Source organism: Rissa tridactyla, chromosome 1, assembly GCF_028500815.1.
Source record: "Rissa tridactyla isolate bRisTri1 chromosome 1, bRisTri1.patW.cur.20221130, whole genome shotgun sequence".
NCBI lineage: Eukaryota > Metazoa > Chordata > Aves > Charadriiformes > Laridae > Rissa > Rissa tridactyla.
In genome coordinates, this window is record NC_071466.1 from 1,888,000 (window position 1) to 1,904,765 (window position 16,766).

The window sequence follows — 16,766 nt, forward strand, 5'->3', positions numbered from 1 at the left end:
CACGAGAAGTTAGAGAAGGGGCACTAAGCTGCCTTGGGTTTGCTCCTGTAGACCGTCAGTCTTGTATTCCTTCCCCTGGGCAGTTTGTTGCCTTTTTGCAGGGGGCCTTTGTGCTCCTACAATCAGCTCCTACAGGGCAAAGCCTGGCACGGGCTGTGTCCTTGCTGCTGCACCAGCTGAACAAGGAGGAGAAGGTTGCACATCCCACCAGTTACGTGCTTCTCTCGCAGAAGAGCTGCCACTCTTCACCTGCCGTTACCTTTCATAGAATCATAGATTGGTTTGGGTTGGGAGGGGCCTTCAAGATCACCTGGTTCCAACTCTAGTCCTGGGCAGGGACACCTCCCACCAGCCCTGGCTGCTCCAAGCCCCGTCCAGCCTGGCCTTGAACCCCTCCAGGGATGGGGCAGCCACAGCTTCTCTGGGCAGCCTGGCCCAGGGGCTCACCACCTCAGAGTGAAAGATTTCTTCCTAATATGTAGTCTAAATCTCCCCTCTTCCAGTTTGAAGCAATTACCCCTCATCTTATCACTACATGCCCTTTTAAAAAGTCCCTCCCCAGCTTCCCTGTAGGCCCCCTTCAGGTACTGGAAGGGGCTCTGAGGTCTCCCTGGAGCCTTCTCTTCTCCAGGCTGAACCCCCCCAGCTCTCTCAGCCTGTCCCCATAGCAAGAGGGGCTCCAGCCCTCTGAGCATCTTCGTGGCCTCCTCTGGCCCCGCTCCAACAGGTCCACGTCCTCCTTATGTTGGGGGCCCCAGAGCTAGACACAGCACTGCAGGCAGGAGGAAGAGCTTGGTCTGGCTTATCCAGCTGTCACCCCCACAGGCAACACACTCCAGCCATCCTCTCTTTCAGTAAATACTCCATTCCCAAGCTGTCGGAACCTTAACGATGTTTTCTTTCCTTCCCGTTGCCCAGTTCCTACGTAGAAGCATGCAGGGACTTTTTCCCCTCTCCAAATACCTCTCTGTTTTATCGCCGACTCAAACCGCCAGCTTCCTGGGGAACAGGGAGCAGATGGCCCAGCCCTCATGTCAGACATTTACCAAAGAAGGAGCTTCAAGGTCAGTGGAGGAGGCAATAAAAGACACTTGATGTCTTCAAGCTTCACAGCTCATTTCTCAGTATAAGTGTTAGCAGAAGTCATCTTTGATGTGGAGCAGAGCACAGGGGAGGAAACCTGATCCCCAGAATGAGTCAGAGCACAAACTTCATGTATTGACCAAAAGACTACAGGCTTAAAATGGGAGACCTTGCCCAAAAGGACTCTGGGCCCCCAGAAAGGCAGGACGTGAGGGAACATCCTTGGGAAGAGGCAGTCTTCTGTGAGCATGAAAGGAGCAAGTTGAAGGCTGAAGAGAAGAACTAGCATCAAAAAAAGGCACTGCGACGACAAATAAATTCAACCGAAACATCTAAATGTCACCCTCATCTAAGACAACCCAAGCATCCGGGTAGGACAAGAGCTTATCCAGCTACAGGTTTGCGATGGCGGTGAACGGAGAGGCTCCCTCTGTCAAAGACCACCCTCTAGTGACTGATGAAGGCATTTCTTTGACATTCACACATCGCTGTTAACTCGAGTTTTGGGAAAAAAAAAATAAATTTCTTCTCCTCTAGTGCAAAAGGACACGGCTCCCACGGACAGCAGCTCTACTTTTGATCTTCTGATGAGGACCCAATACTGCGAGAGCCTTGGTATGCTCAACCCAAGCAGAAAAGCCTTAGTAGCCATTCATTTGTCGGTCTGATATTAAATCATGTCAAGCAAACCTCTCCTGTACGTATTCTTAAGGCAACTTTGCTTTGCGGTGCCAATCACAAAAACAAACAAACCAAACACTTTAAGCACCAAGTGGAAAGGATTAAACATTTATTTACATACAGATACATATGTAAGCAATTTCTAAGTATAAAAAGGACATTACGAATAAACATGAAGCGTCATACATTCATCATCCTGGTCATCCAAAATACCTTCCTTTCGCAACCCCACTGTACCACACTTGACAACAGGAACTTAAAAAACAGACGAGCCGAATGCTTCTGACAGTCCGTGGTTCACAGTTTGGCGATTTGCTAACACCGAGACCCTTCCCGGAGGCAGCGCTGCCCCAGCAGCTCGAGAGCAACCGTCTGACCGGCTCTAGTGCATTTTCTCCACTGAAATGCTTGTGCTTGGCCAACAAGAAACACATCCTCTGCTCATCCTTCTGGCCGCGTGTTTAGGAATCGGGGTTCTTGCTAAAATCCTGTACATTGTGCTAAATTCACAATTGCTGGGGAAAAGACAGCAGATCTTTGTGGGAAAAACTCCAACCCAGGAAATTCCTTGAATGCTGTGACTTCCCCGGCATAGCAGCTGCAAACAAAATGCTGCTTTTCGTGCTTAAGCAGGTTTTTAAACTGCAATTCAAACTACAGTTGATGGCATAAAACATACTTTGTTCATGCTGTAAAAAAAAAAAAATAAATCACGTGCTTCAATACTGATTTGCTAGTAATTAAAGCTGAGAGTAATTCAGGTTTTCTCCTGAGGAAATGAAGATGCCTTTATAACATCTCTAAAAATGATCATAGCCTTCAGGAAACATTTTAAACTCAAAAACCTAAAGGTAATGCAGAGCACGACGAACTTGACAGTTAGATAACGTTACAAAGGGAAACAAGCCAGTAAACATAAAATTAAAATGCCTACTCAAAGTATTAATGAATTCAAATGAGAGCTGGGTGAGTCCTTCTGTATAGATCAAAGGCAGTTTGGGAAAAAAAAAAAAAAAAAAATCTCATGATCTGCGAATTCACAGAACAGCCAAATACGTGCAGCAGAACGGAGTGAAGCGGAAATAAAAGCGGAGCAGAAAGAGCCGTGTCCCATATTGACAGCTGAGTGACTGCAGCTGCTCCCAGCTCAGGGGCTTTCGTTTTTTTCTTTTTTCCCTTTTGTAAACAGCTGTGGGAAATCAAATGGATGTGACATATCTGCAGCGCATCTGATTATGCTAAAAACCACGGCACGTTTTAAACTACTTCTCTAATATACTTGTCGCTCCAAACCAGCGCAGCAACAAGCGCCGGGCTCCCTCACCGCGCTCGTTAGACGGCCTTTTCTCCCCCCAAACGGTGGCTTCGGAAGTTAGTTTTTCCCTTTCAGTGCTGCCTGTACGCGGGGGCCAGCGGTAAGGCTTTCTTCCAGGCAGTCTGCAAGAGCGGAGGCAATGGCAGTGCCTGAAACCCCGGCAGCTCTCCTTGCCGTAGACCAAACATTTTATTCTCACTCCATTAAAATGCCAAAACAGCACCTGCCTCTCCTCCGCCTCCCCCTCCGTAAAGGGCTCGCCTGCTGGGGACACAGCGGCCCTTACATTTACTAAAGCTTGTGCCAATGATGCCACCCAGACCCTCAGAGACACTCACACCGCCACCCGAGCAGCAGCCCAGAACGGCTCTCCCCCTCCACGGGGCTGGGAGTCTCCCTGGACGGAGAGCAGCATCCACCGGCCCACTGGAGCGTTACTCGTCGCACCGAACCCCCACCGATTCTTAACACCCCAATCTCTTGTGTTGGTCCCCTAAGAAACGTCCCTCACAGGATGCCTTGCCTGCTAATGGGCTTATCCAATTAGTTAGGTTTATGTTCACAGTAAGAAACTCGAGGTGGCGCAGATGATGAGCTGTGGCTGCTCTTCCTTCTTGCTAAAGCAGGAGTCAGATCCCCGTGGCTCATGCGATGATGCCCATTTCCAGTCTGAGACCTCCGCAGTGCTTGAGGCGTGAGCAGTATTGGCGAGGAGCAGATTCATGGATGGAAGGTACTGGAGGAGTCAGTAAGCTTTGGAAAGCTCTGAGGTTTGAATTCATGTGACACCAGACTCCTTGATGATTGCCCACGAAAGCATAAGAGTACTTTTAACATCCCCTCTCCCCCAGGGAACCACGCACAGCTGAAAATGTGACTGACACAGGTTTGGGCCGTGTCACATGCCTGTGGACCAGGGCCGGACTCCAGAAGACGCTCGGCGGGGACATCACCGCGGTGCACTCACAAGCGCACATGTCCTCGGGAACGCTGCCCCAAGATAAGCAGTAGTGGCAAAAGCAAAGGCGGCATCTGCTTGAGTTTAATTGTAGCACTAACCGGAGCTAAAATTATCTTCTGAGCTTACTGGAAAAGGATAACTGGTTCAACAAACGCGATCACGTCCAGGAAGTGCTGATAGCTAGTTATTAAGGTGAAAACAGAGACAGGCTCCGAGCACAGTACCGCCAGCTCCTGTTTATCCAGACAGATGAGCTGAGCTCATCTCGAGCTGAGCTCATTTAACCTTGGCTTAAAACCAGTCTGCTTTTTCACTGACAACACCTACGGCCTAACTTAACACTCGTTGCCATCTCAGTTTCCGATATATCTGGGTTATCTTTCCCCAGTTACCCAGTTGACTGTATTGGGAGGGGCAAGCATGAGAGATGAGGGTCTTTTTCTGGATCTGTGGCTCCCACTTGGAAAAATCCAAACACCCTCAACTCACACGGCATAGTTTTTCCTTCTGGTTCAAGTTACAGCTCATTCACATAAGGGGAAAGGGTGCGATGGCATCCACGGGTGATGACAGCCGGCAATCTGCCTCGGCTGGATATAGTACAGTACAGCGAAGGAGCCTTTGGGTCAGTTCAGCGAGGTGGTGATTAGCGAGGTAAGGCAGAGAAAGGCAGCGGGCTACTTTGGGAGCCTTGCATCATGGTCAGCATGATCATCACCCTGTTCCCCGCTTTCCCGGCCAAGATAAATCCTGAACTGAGGCAAAGGCGAGATCTGTAACCTTTACAGTACGTTCAGCTACAGCTCCAGTGAATGGTCACGTTTCAAAGACTTGACCGGTCCCAGCTGAGGCCGCTTTGCTCAGGATGCACTAGTCACTTGTAGGACATCAAGTGAGTGTCTCCCCCTCATGCATCACCAGAAGACGCCAAGAATGTCCTTCAAAATGATGATCCTTTGCTGCTTGTGAACAGTAACTAGAACAATTATTACCCACAGCGACAAGAGGACGAACTTGATGCAAGGAAAAAGGGTGGTGTCAAGTGCCAACTTTGTTCAGATAAGCAAATAAAGTTTATAAACAGAGGAAAAGAAATGTTGATATAACATCTTCCACGGGGTTTTCACTACTAGAATCGATTAGCATATTCCCTTTGGCTCCAGTGGGTTTTCTGGTGAGCCCTTATGTACATCAACATTTTGGAGAGTTTCCATACTTGCTCACTAGGAATTCACAAAGTGTCCTCTAGAAACACCTTTTCTAACTGAATAAGCTCAAAAAGGGCTTTGGTGGTAGGAGCAACACTTAGAAGGATATTGGGTACTTTGATACCAAAAGCAACAGAATGCAGAAGGATCTCAGATGAGGCTCAAATTCAGAGCACTCCTTACTAAAATCCAGAGTAAGGCAAGTCTAAGTCATAGATGCATTTTTAGAAAAAAAAAAAAAAAAAAAAAAAAAGAGGCTTGGATTGAGGACATCCTGAGTAGAACCATCCCTTTACTTTGCATTTTCTGCTCCCCGCAGTCATCTTTCCCCTTGCACGAGGGGCTCTAGCCCTCAGTCTGCCCCACAGCCAGGAGAGGGTTCCGTGGCAGTGTCTCCAGCCACATCCGACCGCGATGGCACCACAGGTCCCCGCAAGACGGCGTATCCTGCGTGTATGCTCAGCCTGTTGCAATAGCTGGAGAGTTTCACCTGTTTTCCAACTGAATTGAGTCTCTGACTACAGAAATCATGCCAGCTCGACACCTCAGCCTGATTTACAGACAGCTCTTCGCGCTGAAGGGAGAAGACAAGCGGAAAAGCCGCTGAACAAACCGCAGTCCTCGGGGATAACGAATCAGGCGAAACCCAGTGGGTCTGACTATAACTAATTGCATCCCTTGTCAGCAAAAGCTCGGGAAAGGCTGTTGTCCCACGCGCGTGCACCCACCGTGCTTCTGCAGCACTCATTCCAACCTTCCCTCTTCTCAAATCGCCGTCCCCTGTGCCAGCCGCAGCCTGCTGCCGTTATTACTGATGCTGAAGGAACCCAGTCGCCATTACCAGCTGGGCCCAGGCTCGCAGGAGCCAACCGCTACCGACACCGCTATTCCCAAAACGACAAGCAGCACCAGCAGGCTGACAGATTTTAAGGGCTGCTTCACGTGTTCTACAGCAAAGACCAAAGCGTCTTGCCTAACAATTTGTCACGTAGCTTGCATTAAACAACGATGACAAAGGCATTTGGCATTCAGCACAAACACGCACCTGACCGCATGCTCAACTTACCTGTAGATCACATCAGCACTTCACTGCTAGAGGCAGGAAGAGGCACCCTGTGTCTCCTCCTTTATAGAGTTCATAAATTCGCTTTTCCCACCGTAACTCTTTGACCTGGAGGGATTGCTTTTTTTTCCCCCCTAGCACTTGTCTCTGACGGAGAACGCAAATGGGAACAGAAGGGGGTCATGGCTTGTCCCAGCAAACTTGCAGCGTAAACACCCGACCCAAAATCCCAGCGAGTACTTCCCCCACAGCGATCTGAAGCACAGGACATTCGGTGGTTTACTGGAGATCAGCCTGGCCGAGTCACTGGCTGAACTGGAAAACACGAGTTTAGACCATTCAGTTTCCAGGGGATGTTTTTACGAATCTCTGCAAACAGGTTTTCTACATAAAGCAAACATTTGTTGACCATCCAACACTGGCTTCTGCTCGGAGCTACTCAGTGTGTTAAAAAAATTTGAAGAAAAGGTCTCAATATGGGACTGCTATAGAAATTAATACTGACCCAAGATTACTCCATGGCTGTGAACGTATCACCCTGAAAACACATCAAAATCTAGCAACAACACTAAAAGCAATGCCTTGCTCTCTTGCTAGTAGAGAACATTTCCAGTCAAATTTGGCCCCATTTTGGACGCTCAACCCAGCAGGCATCACACGGCTTTTACTGACAGTTCTCAAAAATCCACTCATCGAGCGAGGTGTTGGCCATTGCTGGAAAGATGACTGTCGGATATTTGTTTGTTGGGGGTTTTTTAATCTCCTTTTGTTTTTCAAGACTTTGATCACTGTGCTGCACCACTAAGTTGTCATTAGCAGTTAATAAAGCTCTTCTGGTCGAGAAGCCTTCAAGACTGCAGAAGAGAAGATAAGCCCTCAATGCTACAAGGAGAGGTGGGTTGTACGCACTAGAGAGGGATTTGAAGGTGTACAAGAATAACTCCTGCAAAGGAGTTACTACAATAAAATGCCAGTTCTTCTTCTGTGTGTGTTAACTGCCGAAGAAGAGGCGCGTTTCAAACTACAGCTTTGGCTTATAAAACGTTGCACATACACCATTATTTCCTTTCAACTTTTTAAGTCTACGCAGAATAAACCTTGAAAGGAATCAGTTCCGATTTGTCCCTGGAGAAGTCAGACACTTCACTGTAACGTCAGCCCAACCGCGGCACTCCACCCCGCTGCACAAGCCCAGCGCTATGTGGAGATGGAGTCTGTACGTGGAGGAGATTTGCTAGCAACAAAAGGAAGCAATGCTTGGAGGTTGCTAGTAGGCAGCTAGTCTCCAAAATAGTCACCTACAGGTTAGGAAAACACTGGTAAAAGGGATTTGGCCGCCTAGAAACCTCGAAGTGAAAATCCGTGAAAATCAAGTTAGCAGGTTCTGCTGTTTGACCAGCTCAGCTTGTTCAGTCATGAGTTCAACCTCCAGAAATGATGCAAGAAGCGCTCTAAAATGCATTTATAGTGGTATTCAGCAGGAATGAAAAGTACCTGCCCAGCTTTGATGCTTTTGGAAATCAGGCTGAGGAACCCACGGGTATTTTAGTGGGCAGTCTCCTTCCTCCTCGATGAACTCAGTCAGCCCTGCCCTACTTGTTATCAATTACAGGCTGACAAGTCCAGCCTCTGGAAAGTAAGAGCTTTTACAAATTAAATATATGTAGTATTGATTTTTAACTTGAGCGTTACCTTACACGTAACACCCCGAGCCTTGCTCTAAACAACTACCTAAAAGCTATGCAGAATCAGCTGTCTCGGAGTCGGGTGGTCTTCTCAAGCTCAAATCGGGCTGCATCGGGCAATTTGGGGAACGCTCGAGACAGACACCGCTCTTCAGCACAGGCTGCACCACACGCTCCAGCACAGCAGAAGCCACCGAGTCCCACAGATTTCTAAATCCTCGGGATTACACCATGAGCAGAGACCGAAAGGGAGCAGTACAGGCCAGGGCAGCAGGTGACACGTCCCTCAACAGCTCACACTTACAGAAGCTCTTTGCTAAGGGTTACCTAAATGACAAACAAGCCTTGCACCACAACATCTACGTCTTCCGTTTTACCACTAGTTATAACCAAAGAAAGTGACCTAAAAAATAGCAAGAAAACATTAAAAATGGCGCTATGAGACACCGATCCCCACTCTCTGACACAGAGTCAGCTCCCCGTTACAGATCAAAGGCACAACATGATACCGCCCAAAGAAGTCTTTCCAGGAAAATGTGAAAAAAAGCATTTTAAAAAGCCTTTTTTTTTTTTTAATTGTTATTCTTTTCAAGAAGTGCCTACTGACAGCATTTTATGTCAATACAAAAGCTCTGTTATAATCTTCAGTACATGCCAAATAATATTAAATTGATTAACTCTAAATTCCAGCGTAGCACAGCCATGTAATTGCCAGGAGAGACTTATCCAGATTAGGTAAACTGAACTCAAACTTCTAAAAAATCGTTTTTCGTGTGCACAATCACTATCTTCCAGATTCGCTTTAAGGTCAATGTGTAGATGTGCGATGTATTATTTGCATATGGCACTAGAGGTGTAAAAACATCGCAAACGCCATAGCACTTCCACTTCAGGGGGTTTTGTAGAAAGGAATTGCCCAAACAGTTACACGGACACTGGAGTCTGGCAGTAAGAGTACAAAGCATCACGTAAATTAAATGACTCCACAGCCCTGAACCTGAAAGCTACTCTAGCAGAGGGACGGGATGCCAAGAAGATACCTTCAAGAGCATCTCGGAGAGCAGTTCCACACGGCGAGGGCTGGCGGGGTCAGACACAGAATGATACCACTTGCAACCCCTCGCTATTTCCACTTCGCATTAAAAAGAAAAAACCACAAAACAAAAACAAACCAAAAACCCTCTACAAAATGGTACGCCTGCCTGCCTTTCAACAAGAACCGTATCTACAAGATTTATTTTTAAGCCGGACGCATTGCAGACCGCCACGCCGAACCGTGCTCTCTTTGAACCCTTGTACACGATCCACGACGCACAAGATTTTGGTCACATCTGGTGCGCTTTTTCCCAGCTCCACCAATAACCTTTCCCAAGGCTCATTTTTCACATTAGGACATCACTAATTAGAGGAGGAACAGTTAATTTTTTATTTTTTTTTTATTTCTGGAAGGTCTTTTCATCCTATGTCGGATATCAAAGCAGCACAGTCCTTTCCCACTATGTTCAGGCCTAGAAAAAGAGGTAACGAGATTTATTTCTTTTTTATTTTTATGAAGAGTGCTTATTAGTGTTTTTTTCCTAACCAGTCTAAGTTACACATTCAGAGGACAATGATGTAGTAAGACTACGTTTGGTCTACGGAATATTTGTCAAACTGCTAGCACCAAAGGGAGCAACTGAGCTGTATCCATGTCTTCTTAAGTCTTGAAAATGTTGATATACGTAACTTTTTTTTAATTTCATGTTCATGAAAGTGCCTGTAGATGAGAGACATAACACTATTTCAAACACTGGAGTCCTCCATGACGACGCGCGGGCAGACACTATGTACATGTCCTAAGAGCTCACTGGCTGGCAGCCCAAAGGATGGCCAGTGTAGTCCAGGCTCAGTGTTCATTGTTGGGTTTTTGATTTTTTTTTTTTCATTTAAAAATGACCAAACCCATTGTTCTGTGAGATCTCCATCTCTTCAATATCTTCTTCAAGAGAGGCCGCTCTAGTCTCCCACAGGAGGCTAGAAGAACCAGAAGGACAGGCAATAGCTCACGTTCTGCATTGCACGAAGCAATTGTGCGACCCTCCTTTTGCTAACCCCGCTCCAGAGACTGCAAGAAAAATGAAATTTAAACCGTGTTATATTCTGCTACGTTGACATGTAGCTGGAGCCGTCAGCCTGCCGTGCTTCCCAGTCTGCAACCTGACTGAGGGTCAGTCAGATGCGTCAAAGTTGCAGGAATTCCCTTCAAGGAGATAAATTCCAGAAAAAAAAAAAAAAAAAAATCCTCTTGGCCCATGGCGGAAGGGGGAAAAAAATAAATCCCATGCCAGCTTTTTAATTAAAATTACAGCAAGTCAAGTAGCTGATACTTTTCCCCTCTCCTGGTAAGGGGGAGGAGACATTGTTCACAAGGGTGTTCTGTCGTGCCTCGCTGATCAACCGGCAGGCCAAGTCCAGGAAGAGTTTTTCCACATTATCCGATTCTTTTGCCGAGGTTTCCAGATAGTACATGTCCTGTGCTTCGGAAAACTCTGCAGCTCTTTGCTGGGAGACTTCCCTCTTATCAGCTAAATCAATCTTATTACCTGCATTGATAAAAGATTTTAGAAAGGCAATTAATTTGACTTCCAAAACAAGAGAACCAGAAGTTGATTAGGGATAAAGAAGAGTTGGGTGTTGTATTACGTGTATGGACAGTGGTTTCACGTGAAACTCTCAGTGCTTGCTCTGCCCTCCAAATAGTGGATTCCCTGATACACGTGACCGACTTCATTTAATATCAGCGCATTTAACGGAATATGCCCTGTGAACATCCAAGTCAGTTCGCTTTAATTTAGCACCAGTGCATCTGTCTGCTGCTAACAACAGACATTAAAGGACTTCCATTTTAATATCTAGTGAAAATTCTCCTGTTCTTTCTCTGAGGAGCACTTAAAATGTCAATTACAGCGTGTGAGACACTAAACGCGATATTTCTCATGTCATTAGAAGCTTTAAGAGAAGCCTGGTGTGGAAGGCTGCCTTCCTATTTCAATATTCCCATGAAGGACTCGGCTGTTCAGGCGTGGGGAGCGCTCGCAGAGCGAGGTGAGGCGAGAAACCAGCCCCTTCCTTCAGAGAGCGCCTTTTAGCAGAGAGTTGATTAATGCCTCAAGCGAGCGTCTGATACAATTACACCCTATTACCGGCCGCTGCACTTCAAAGATGGTTTTTGCCATAAATGAATCTTACGAAGAAGATAACAGACTAGGAACTGTGATAACAGGGGGCCGTGTCCATGGTCTCGGCAGGTTCAGTGGCCTCGCTTCTGCCAGCGATTTTCTGAGAACCAGTGGGAGGAAAAGACTGCGCTTCCACCGGGGAGCCACATCTCCTTGCCCTCCTCTCGTCTCAGATCCCCTTTCTTTCCTGATAAAGCAGTTTCCTGGACCCGCAGTTACCTTTCTAAACAAATTATCGCTCAACACAAGTGGTTTATGATGTCACTATCTTCAAAGTGTGTATTATGGCTGTTATCATTCATATTTTGTGCTGTAGATGCTGATCATTTAAGTTAATCGTAGAATGGTTGGGGTTGGAAGGGACCTTAAAAATCATGTAGTGCCACCCCCTGCCCTGGGCAGGGACACCTCCCACCAGCCCAGGCTGCTCCAAGCCCCGTCCAGCCTGGCCTTGAATTAATGTTCCCTTAAAAAAAAAATGAATGTTTACATTTGTTAGTCACATGGTAATTATTTCTGCACCATTCGTACACATGCCATACCCTTCTCATGGAGTGTAATGAGTTTCTTGTGTGGAAGCTCCTTTTATCCCAATGCTCACTTGCAACACCACTGGGCCACGTAGAGCTCAGAAGATTTTTAAAGACACCTTAAACACATTTTACAGTCCTCTAGAGTTGTCTTTTAAACAGCAAACTATTAAAGTAGATAATGACTCTGCAGTATTAAACTTTCTGGCTTTCCCCAAGTTCTTTTTCCGTTGTTCTTTACGTATCCTTGGGCCTTTAAAAGCCAAATCCTAACTATCGGATGCTGAAAGCAGAGGGTGGAAAAGCAGAGGGAAGCAAAAACAGCCTTCACCTTGCTGGCGGCAGACAGATGGCCTGAGGTCTGCTTTAGCTTGAGTTGAAGCTCTACAGATTAACATAACATTCAGTTGTTTATTTTTAGTTTCCCTAAAATTTGTACAGAAATATCCAGTTTCCCAGCTCTGTCCCACCTGCGAATGTATGATCCACACAACCATCACATCCTGACCTGGTTCGCAGATCCTGAGCCCCTCGAGGCAAGGCTCCAGTCGTCCCACAGCTATGGGGCAGAGCAACCTGCAGACAACCCTCACTTGAGCAGATCCTGGTTTATCTGTGGAGACCTGAGCTGAAGTCACAAGGGAGACGGCTCTATTCTTAGCTCAGGTGGTAGCCGCCCCATCAACGCTTGAGTCCCATCTGGGACCAACTGGTGGGAAGTTTATTCTCCCAGGTGAATGACGACAGGACCAGAAGAAATGGTCTGAAGTTGCGGCAGGGGAGGTTTAGGTTAGATATTCGGAAGAATTACTTTACTGCAAGAGTGGTCAGGCACTGGGACAGCCTGCCCAGGGAGGGGGTTGAGTCACCATCCCTAGAGGTGTTTAAGAAACGTCTAGATGTGGCACTTCAGGGCATGCTCTAGTGGCAGAGACTGTAGGTTGTTGGGTTGGACTCGATGATCTCAAAGGTCCTTTCCAACTAAGAAGATTCTGTGATTCTATGAAGTATCCACCTCTGCGTGCAATAGCCTTAGACCTGTGACATGACCACACTTCAAGAAGTGCCTGTGGTGTCCTGAACATCACTATCAGCAACTTGGGGTTGTTTGCAGAAGGAATGGTCCAAGCACTGAGCGTAAGGCACCGGCTGCACCCTGTGCCCACCTGCGGTTACAACTGGTTGGCAACAAGATCTGCTGCACCAGTTCGAGCATCCTGCACCACCAGTTCCCACAGGTGTCACGTTTTCCGACTGCTAACACCTCCCACTGCCACCAACCCCTCGACACGCACAGCTCACCCCCTCATCGCACCCCGCTAGGGACGATCGGCGCTTACCCACGAGCACGGTTATGACCTTGTTGCTGGCATATTGCTCGATTTCTCGCAGCCACTCGGGGAGACACCGGAAGGATTCTTCGCAGGTGATGTCGTAGGTCAAGATTAAGGCGTTCGCGCTGCGATAGTAACTCTGCGTGATGGACCGGAATCGCTCTTGTCCTGCCGTGTCCCAGATCTGCAGCTTTTGGCATAACAAGGAAGGGTGGTAACAGGGGGGAAAAGAAATAAAAGTTAACTTTTTTATTTGATAGCAGCACTGCTTTGACCTAAAAAAACTCCTTCAGGGTAAAACCAATGCTGGGAAAGCACTTAGCTCTTCTCCCCTTTGGCTTCCCCTCCCCCAGCATTTTTTGTTTCCTTTCCTGCACTCGTGGATTGAAATGCAAGGCACAAAGTCAGCTGGCACCGCGGCCGACGGCTCCTGGAAGCCGCAGGTCTGCAGGCTTTCATGTGACTTCTAGCATCTCCCTCTGCCGTGGACAAAGCTGCTGGTCTGGAGCTACGACGCAGGCACTGGAGGGAGAAATTCACTTCTCCTGCCCTTGAAGTCCAGCCAACAGCAGCATCCATCCCAAGAAGAAATAAGAAAGCCTCTCCTCTCGCTCCCAAAGCTAGTTATAGTTATCCTCAGATGATGGGCTGGTGGGTGGAAACCACAGGACTGAACAAGGAGCTCAGCTGAAGGCTGATCCGAGGACTCCATCAAGTTTCCTCTCCCCAACTTCAGCCGTCTCACCCAGTTGCTCGCTGCCTGCCTTCCCGACGCGTAGCACTGGTTGATGCATCCTTAACTATACCCAAGAGGTCACGAGCGTTTTCCAAACCCTCTGGGTCCAGGAAGACAACATACATTTCCCAATACAAACTGAACTCGTACTGTTTTTATAATTCGACCATCTGACAGTTTTTGGTGGGTCACCAAAACCTCAATTCTTCAAAAGGGCAGTCAAAGAAACAAACACCCAAAATTAAAACATTTCAACATAAAAGAGTACTTCCCTGCTTCAGCTTTTATTTTTTCAAAACACCCCTCCCTGGAATTAAATATGTGAAAGGGCGATTTCCAGCCAGAATCCTGTGTACTTTGGGAAGAAAAAGGTAAAGTATTTGAGATTTTTTCCGTATATTCAGCAGCCCGTAACAGAGAAAACCTTATTCTTGCCCAGTTCCAAAGTCGAACTACGCCAGCTACTCATCATAAACGTGTTAGTCTGAAATGAGAGCTCCCAGTAGCAGCTTTCAGACATAGAGTATGATTTGAAAAAGCACGTTTTTTGCAGGGAAAGTAATTTGTGGCTGGCTCACAGTTCCTGGGAACCTTTGTGCTTCGTCTCTTGGCATAGCTGTATTTAAAGGGCTGAATGTGGCACGTGTAGCTAAATGATACACAAACCCATGAGTGAAATTACTTGCACGTGAAATTCGCGAGATAACGAACACATCCCCGTTAAAACAGAACGGCCTCCAAACTCCCGCAGATGGAAAAATACAGACAATTTTGTCGTTGCTCAGCTATTTCCCAGGAAAAACATTTACTGATTGGTCTGCTGGTTAACACCGGCTTTTATGTGTTTCACATTTATTGAGAAGATCCCCAAGCTGATAAAAACTTGATGTGAATGTGTTCTTCCACCGCTGTAATATATCGGACATGGAAAGCAAGAGGCATTTTGCTGGGGAGGGGGTTTCTTACTGGCTGCAGCCGTGAGTCTTCCTGATGCCTCCCGCTTCCCCAACATTTGCACCTACGTTTAGCTTCATGAATACGAGCGTTCCCACCAGATGCAATAAGGTCACAGGTGCGTACAGCCCAGCCCTCTACTGGCAGCGCGGAGGATGTTTAGCTTTGACCAGCACGATAACTGCTACCTGCTTGGCTCGAATTTGCGTAGCCTCTTAGTACGGGTGCTGTACGCATTTTTGGTTTCGTCAGGAAAGGCCGGGCAGATCAAAAGCCCCCTCAATGCACAGCGCTGCCTCAGCTCATCTCTCAGCGAGCTTGAGTAGCCACTCATACAGGCCTTCACGCTAGCAAGTCCCTCTCCACTGACTTTCAAACGCAGTTCTGAAGGCTGGGAAGTGTTTTTCCCACAGAAATCTATCATTGACTTTCAAGTCTGAAAACCTTTTCGGCAATCGGCCCTGCTCTCTCATCCTGGATCCCAGCAGACGTGCGGGAGATGCTGCCCAGCCCGGGAGCGGCGTCGCGGCTCAGGCACTGTGACATGAGCTAACAGGCGGCAAAGCGCCTCGTTTGACTGAGATGTCATTTTTATTGCTCTGTGCTCTCCCTCATTCCCGCTTTTTGCCCTCATTAAATGTTTATTCTCACTAGCAGCGCTTCCTCAAAAAGAGTTTCGGCTTTACTTCCTGAAGGAATCCACTCAGATTCCATTCCAGATGCTGGAAGGCTCATTCAAATGCCCAAACGTATCGTACTAAGCTTCCTCTCCCAAGCTTGGTCATTGTGGCCGAGCTCCAGCAACTCCAATTTACTTCACTGGTGGGGTCAGGAGAGGGACTTTGATTTAATAACTGAGATCTTACAGCAGCCTTCCAGTCCCTAAAGGGGGCCTACAGGAAAGCTGGGGAGGGACCCTTTATCAGGGGGTGTAGCGATAGGATGAGGAGCAATGGTTTCAAACTGGAGGAGGGGAGATTTAGATTAGATATTAGGAAGAAATTTTTGACTCTAAGGGCGGTGAGCCCCTGGCCCAGGGTACCCAGAGAAGCTGTGGCTGCCCCATCCCTGGAGGGGTTCAAGGCCAGGTTGGACGGGGCTGGGAGCAGCCTGGGCTGGTGGGAGGTGTCCCTGCCCGGGGCAGGGGGTGGGACTGGGTGGGCTTTAAGGTCCCTTCCAACCCGAACCGTTCTGTGGTTCTATGACTGTTTGCTACATGAAATATGGCTGGTACACCAGCCACCACTCGCTAAGGCTCTGTGAAACACAAGCCAGCCCCAGGGTGATTAGGAGAGCTGCTGGGGTGGACGCTTGTGCATTCATCAGACACTCTCAGGCCAGCAGGGACCTACCACGCCGACAAGTTTTCCTTTAGCTTGTAGAGCTTCCCCGAACCACCCTTGCCCTTGAGATAGCCCATGTTGGCATGACTGCTCCCAACTGTCTCTCCTAAGGAGCTTGCATCCTCAGCCCAAGCTAGTCTTAACACAGGATTATGTCATGGGAACAGCAAGTTAAACTCAGATAAATCCTTAGGGTGAGTTCACCTGTCCAAAAACCAGAGCTCGGATATAAGCGACGTTCTCAAGGCTCCACCTGTACTTGACAGGGAACCAGATGCTTGGAAAGGAGAGGAGTCTGAGGTGGATGGAACCTTCCTCAGAGATTGCTTTTCGCCCTCCATTGACCAGGACAATCTTGAGACAGCTGGTTTAAGCCAGGTATACAGGAGAAAAAATGAATTCCACCTTCAATGTAGTACTTAAGCCATTTACCAGTTTAGATCCTCTGAGCTGCTCCACTAGAGCTGGTTTTGGCAGAAAGAAGCGTCTCTGCTGTCCGAGGAGCCTGGACAAGCAGCACCCGTGTCCTGGCCAACCCCGCTATGCCAGATGCCTGCTAACGAGCATCGCAACCATCAAACTAAGCACCGACAGCACGGGGGCTACACACAATCCTCGCTGCCTGCTGCTCTGTCCCCCTTGAACAGCGATGTGC

General features: G+C 47.7%; 1 protein-coding gene across 2 annotated transcripts in view; it reads right to left on the bottom strand.

Moving 5' to 3' along the window:
• Positions 1-1,851: 1,851 nt before the first annotated feature.
• The window catches only part of RAB30 (RAB30, member RAS oncogene family), a 53,682-nt gene continuing 38,767 nt past the window's right edge, over positions 1,852-16,766 (bottom strand). For both annotated transcript variants that reach the window (XM_054201113.1, XM_054201121.1), the window contains exons 4-5: positions 13,085-13,268; positions 1,852-10,578 (exon numbers count right to left, since the gene is read on the bottom strand). In XM_054201113.1, coding sequence (XP_054057088.1) covers positions 10,328-10,578; positions 13,085-13,268 — 435 coding nt within the window. In that variant the 3' untranslated portion in view covers positions 1,852-10,327. The remainder of the gene's footprint in view (positions 10,579-13,084; positions 13,269-16,766) is intronic.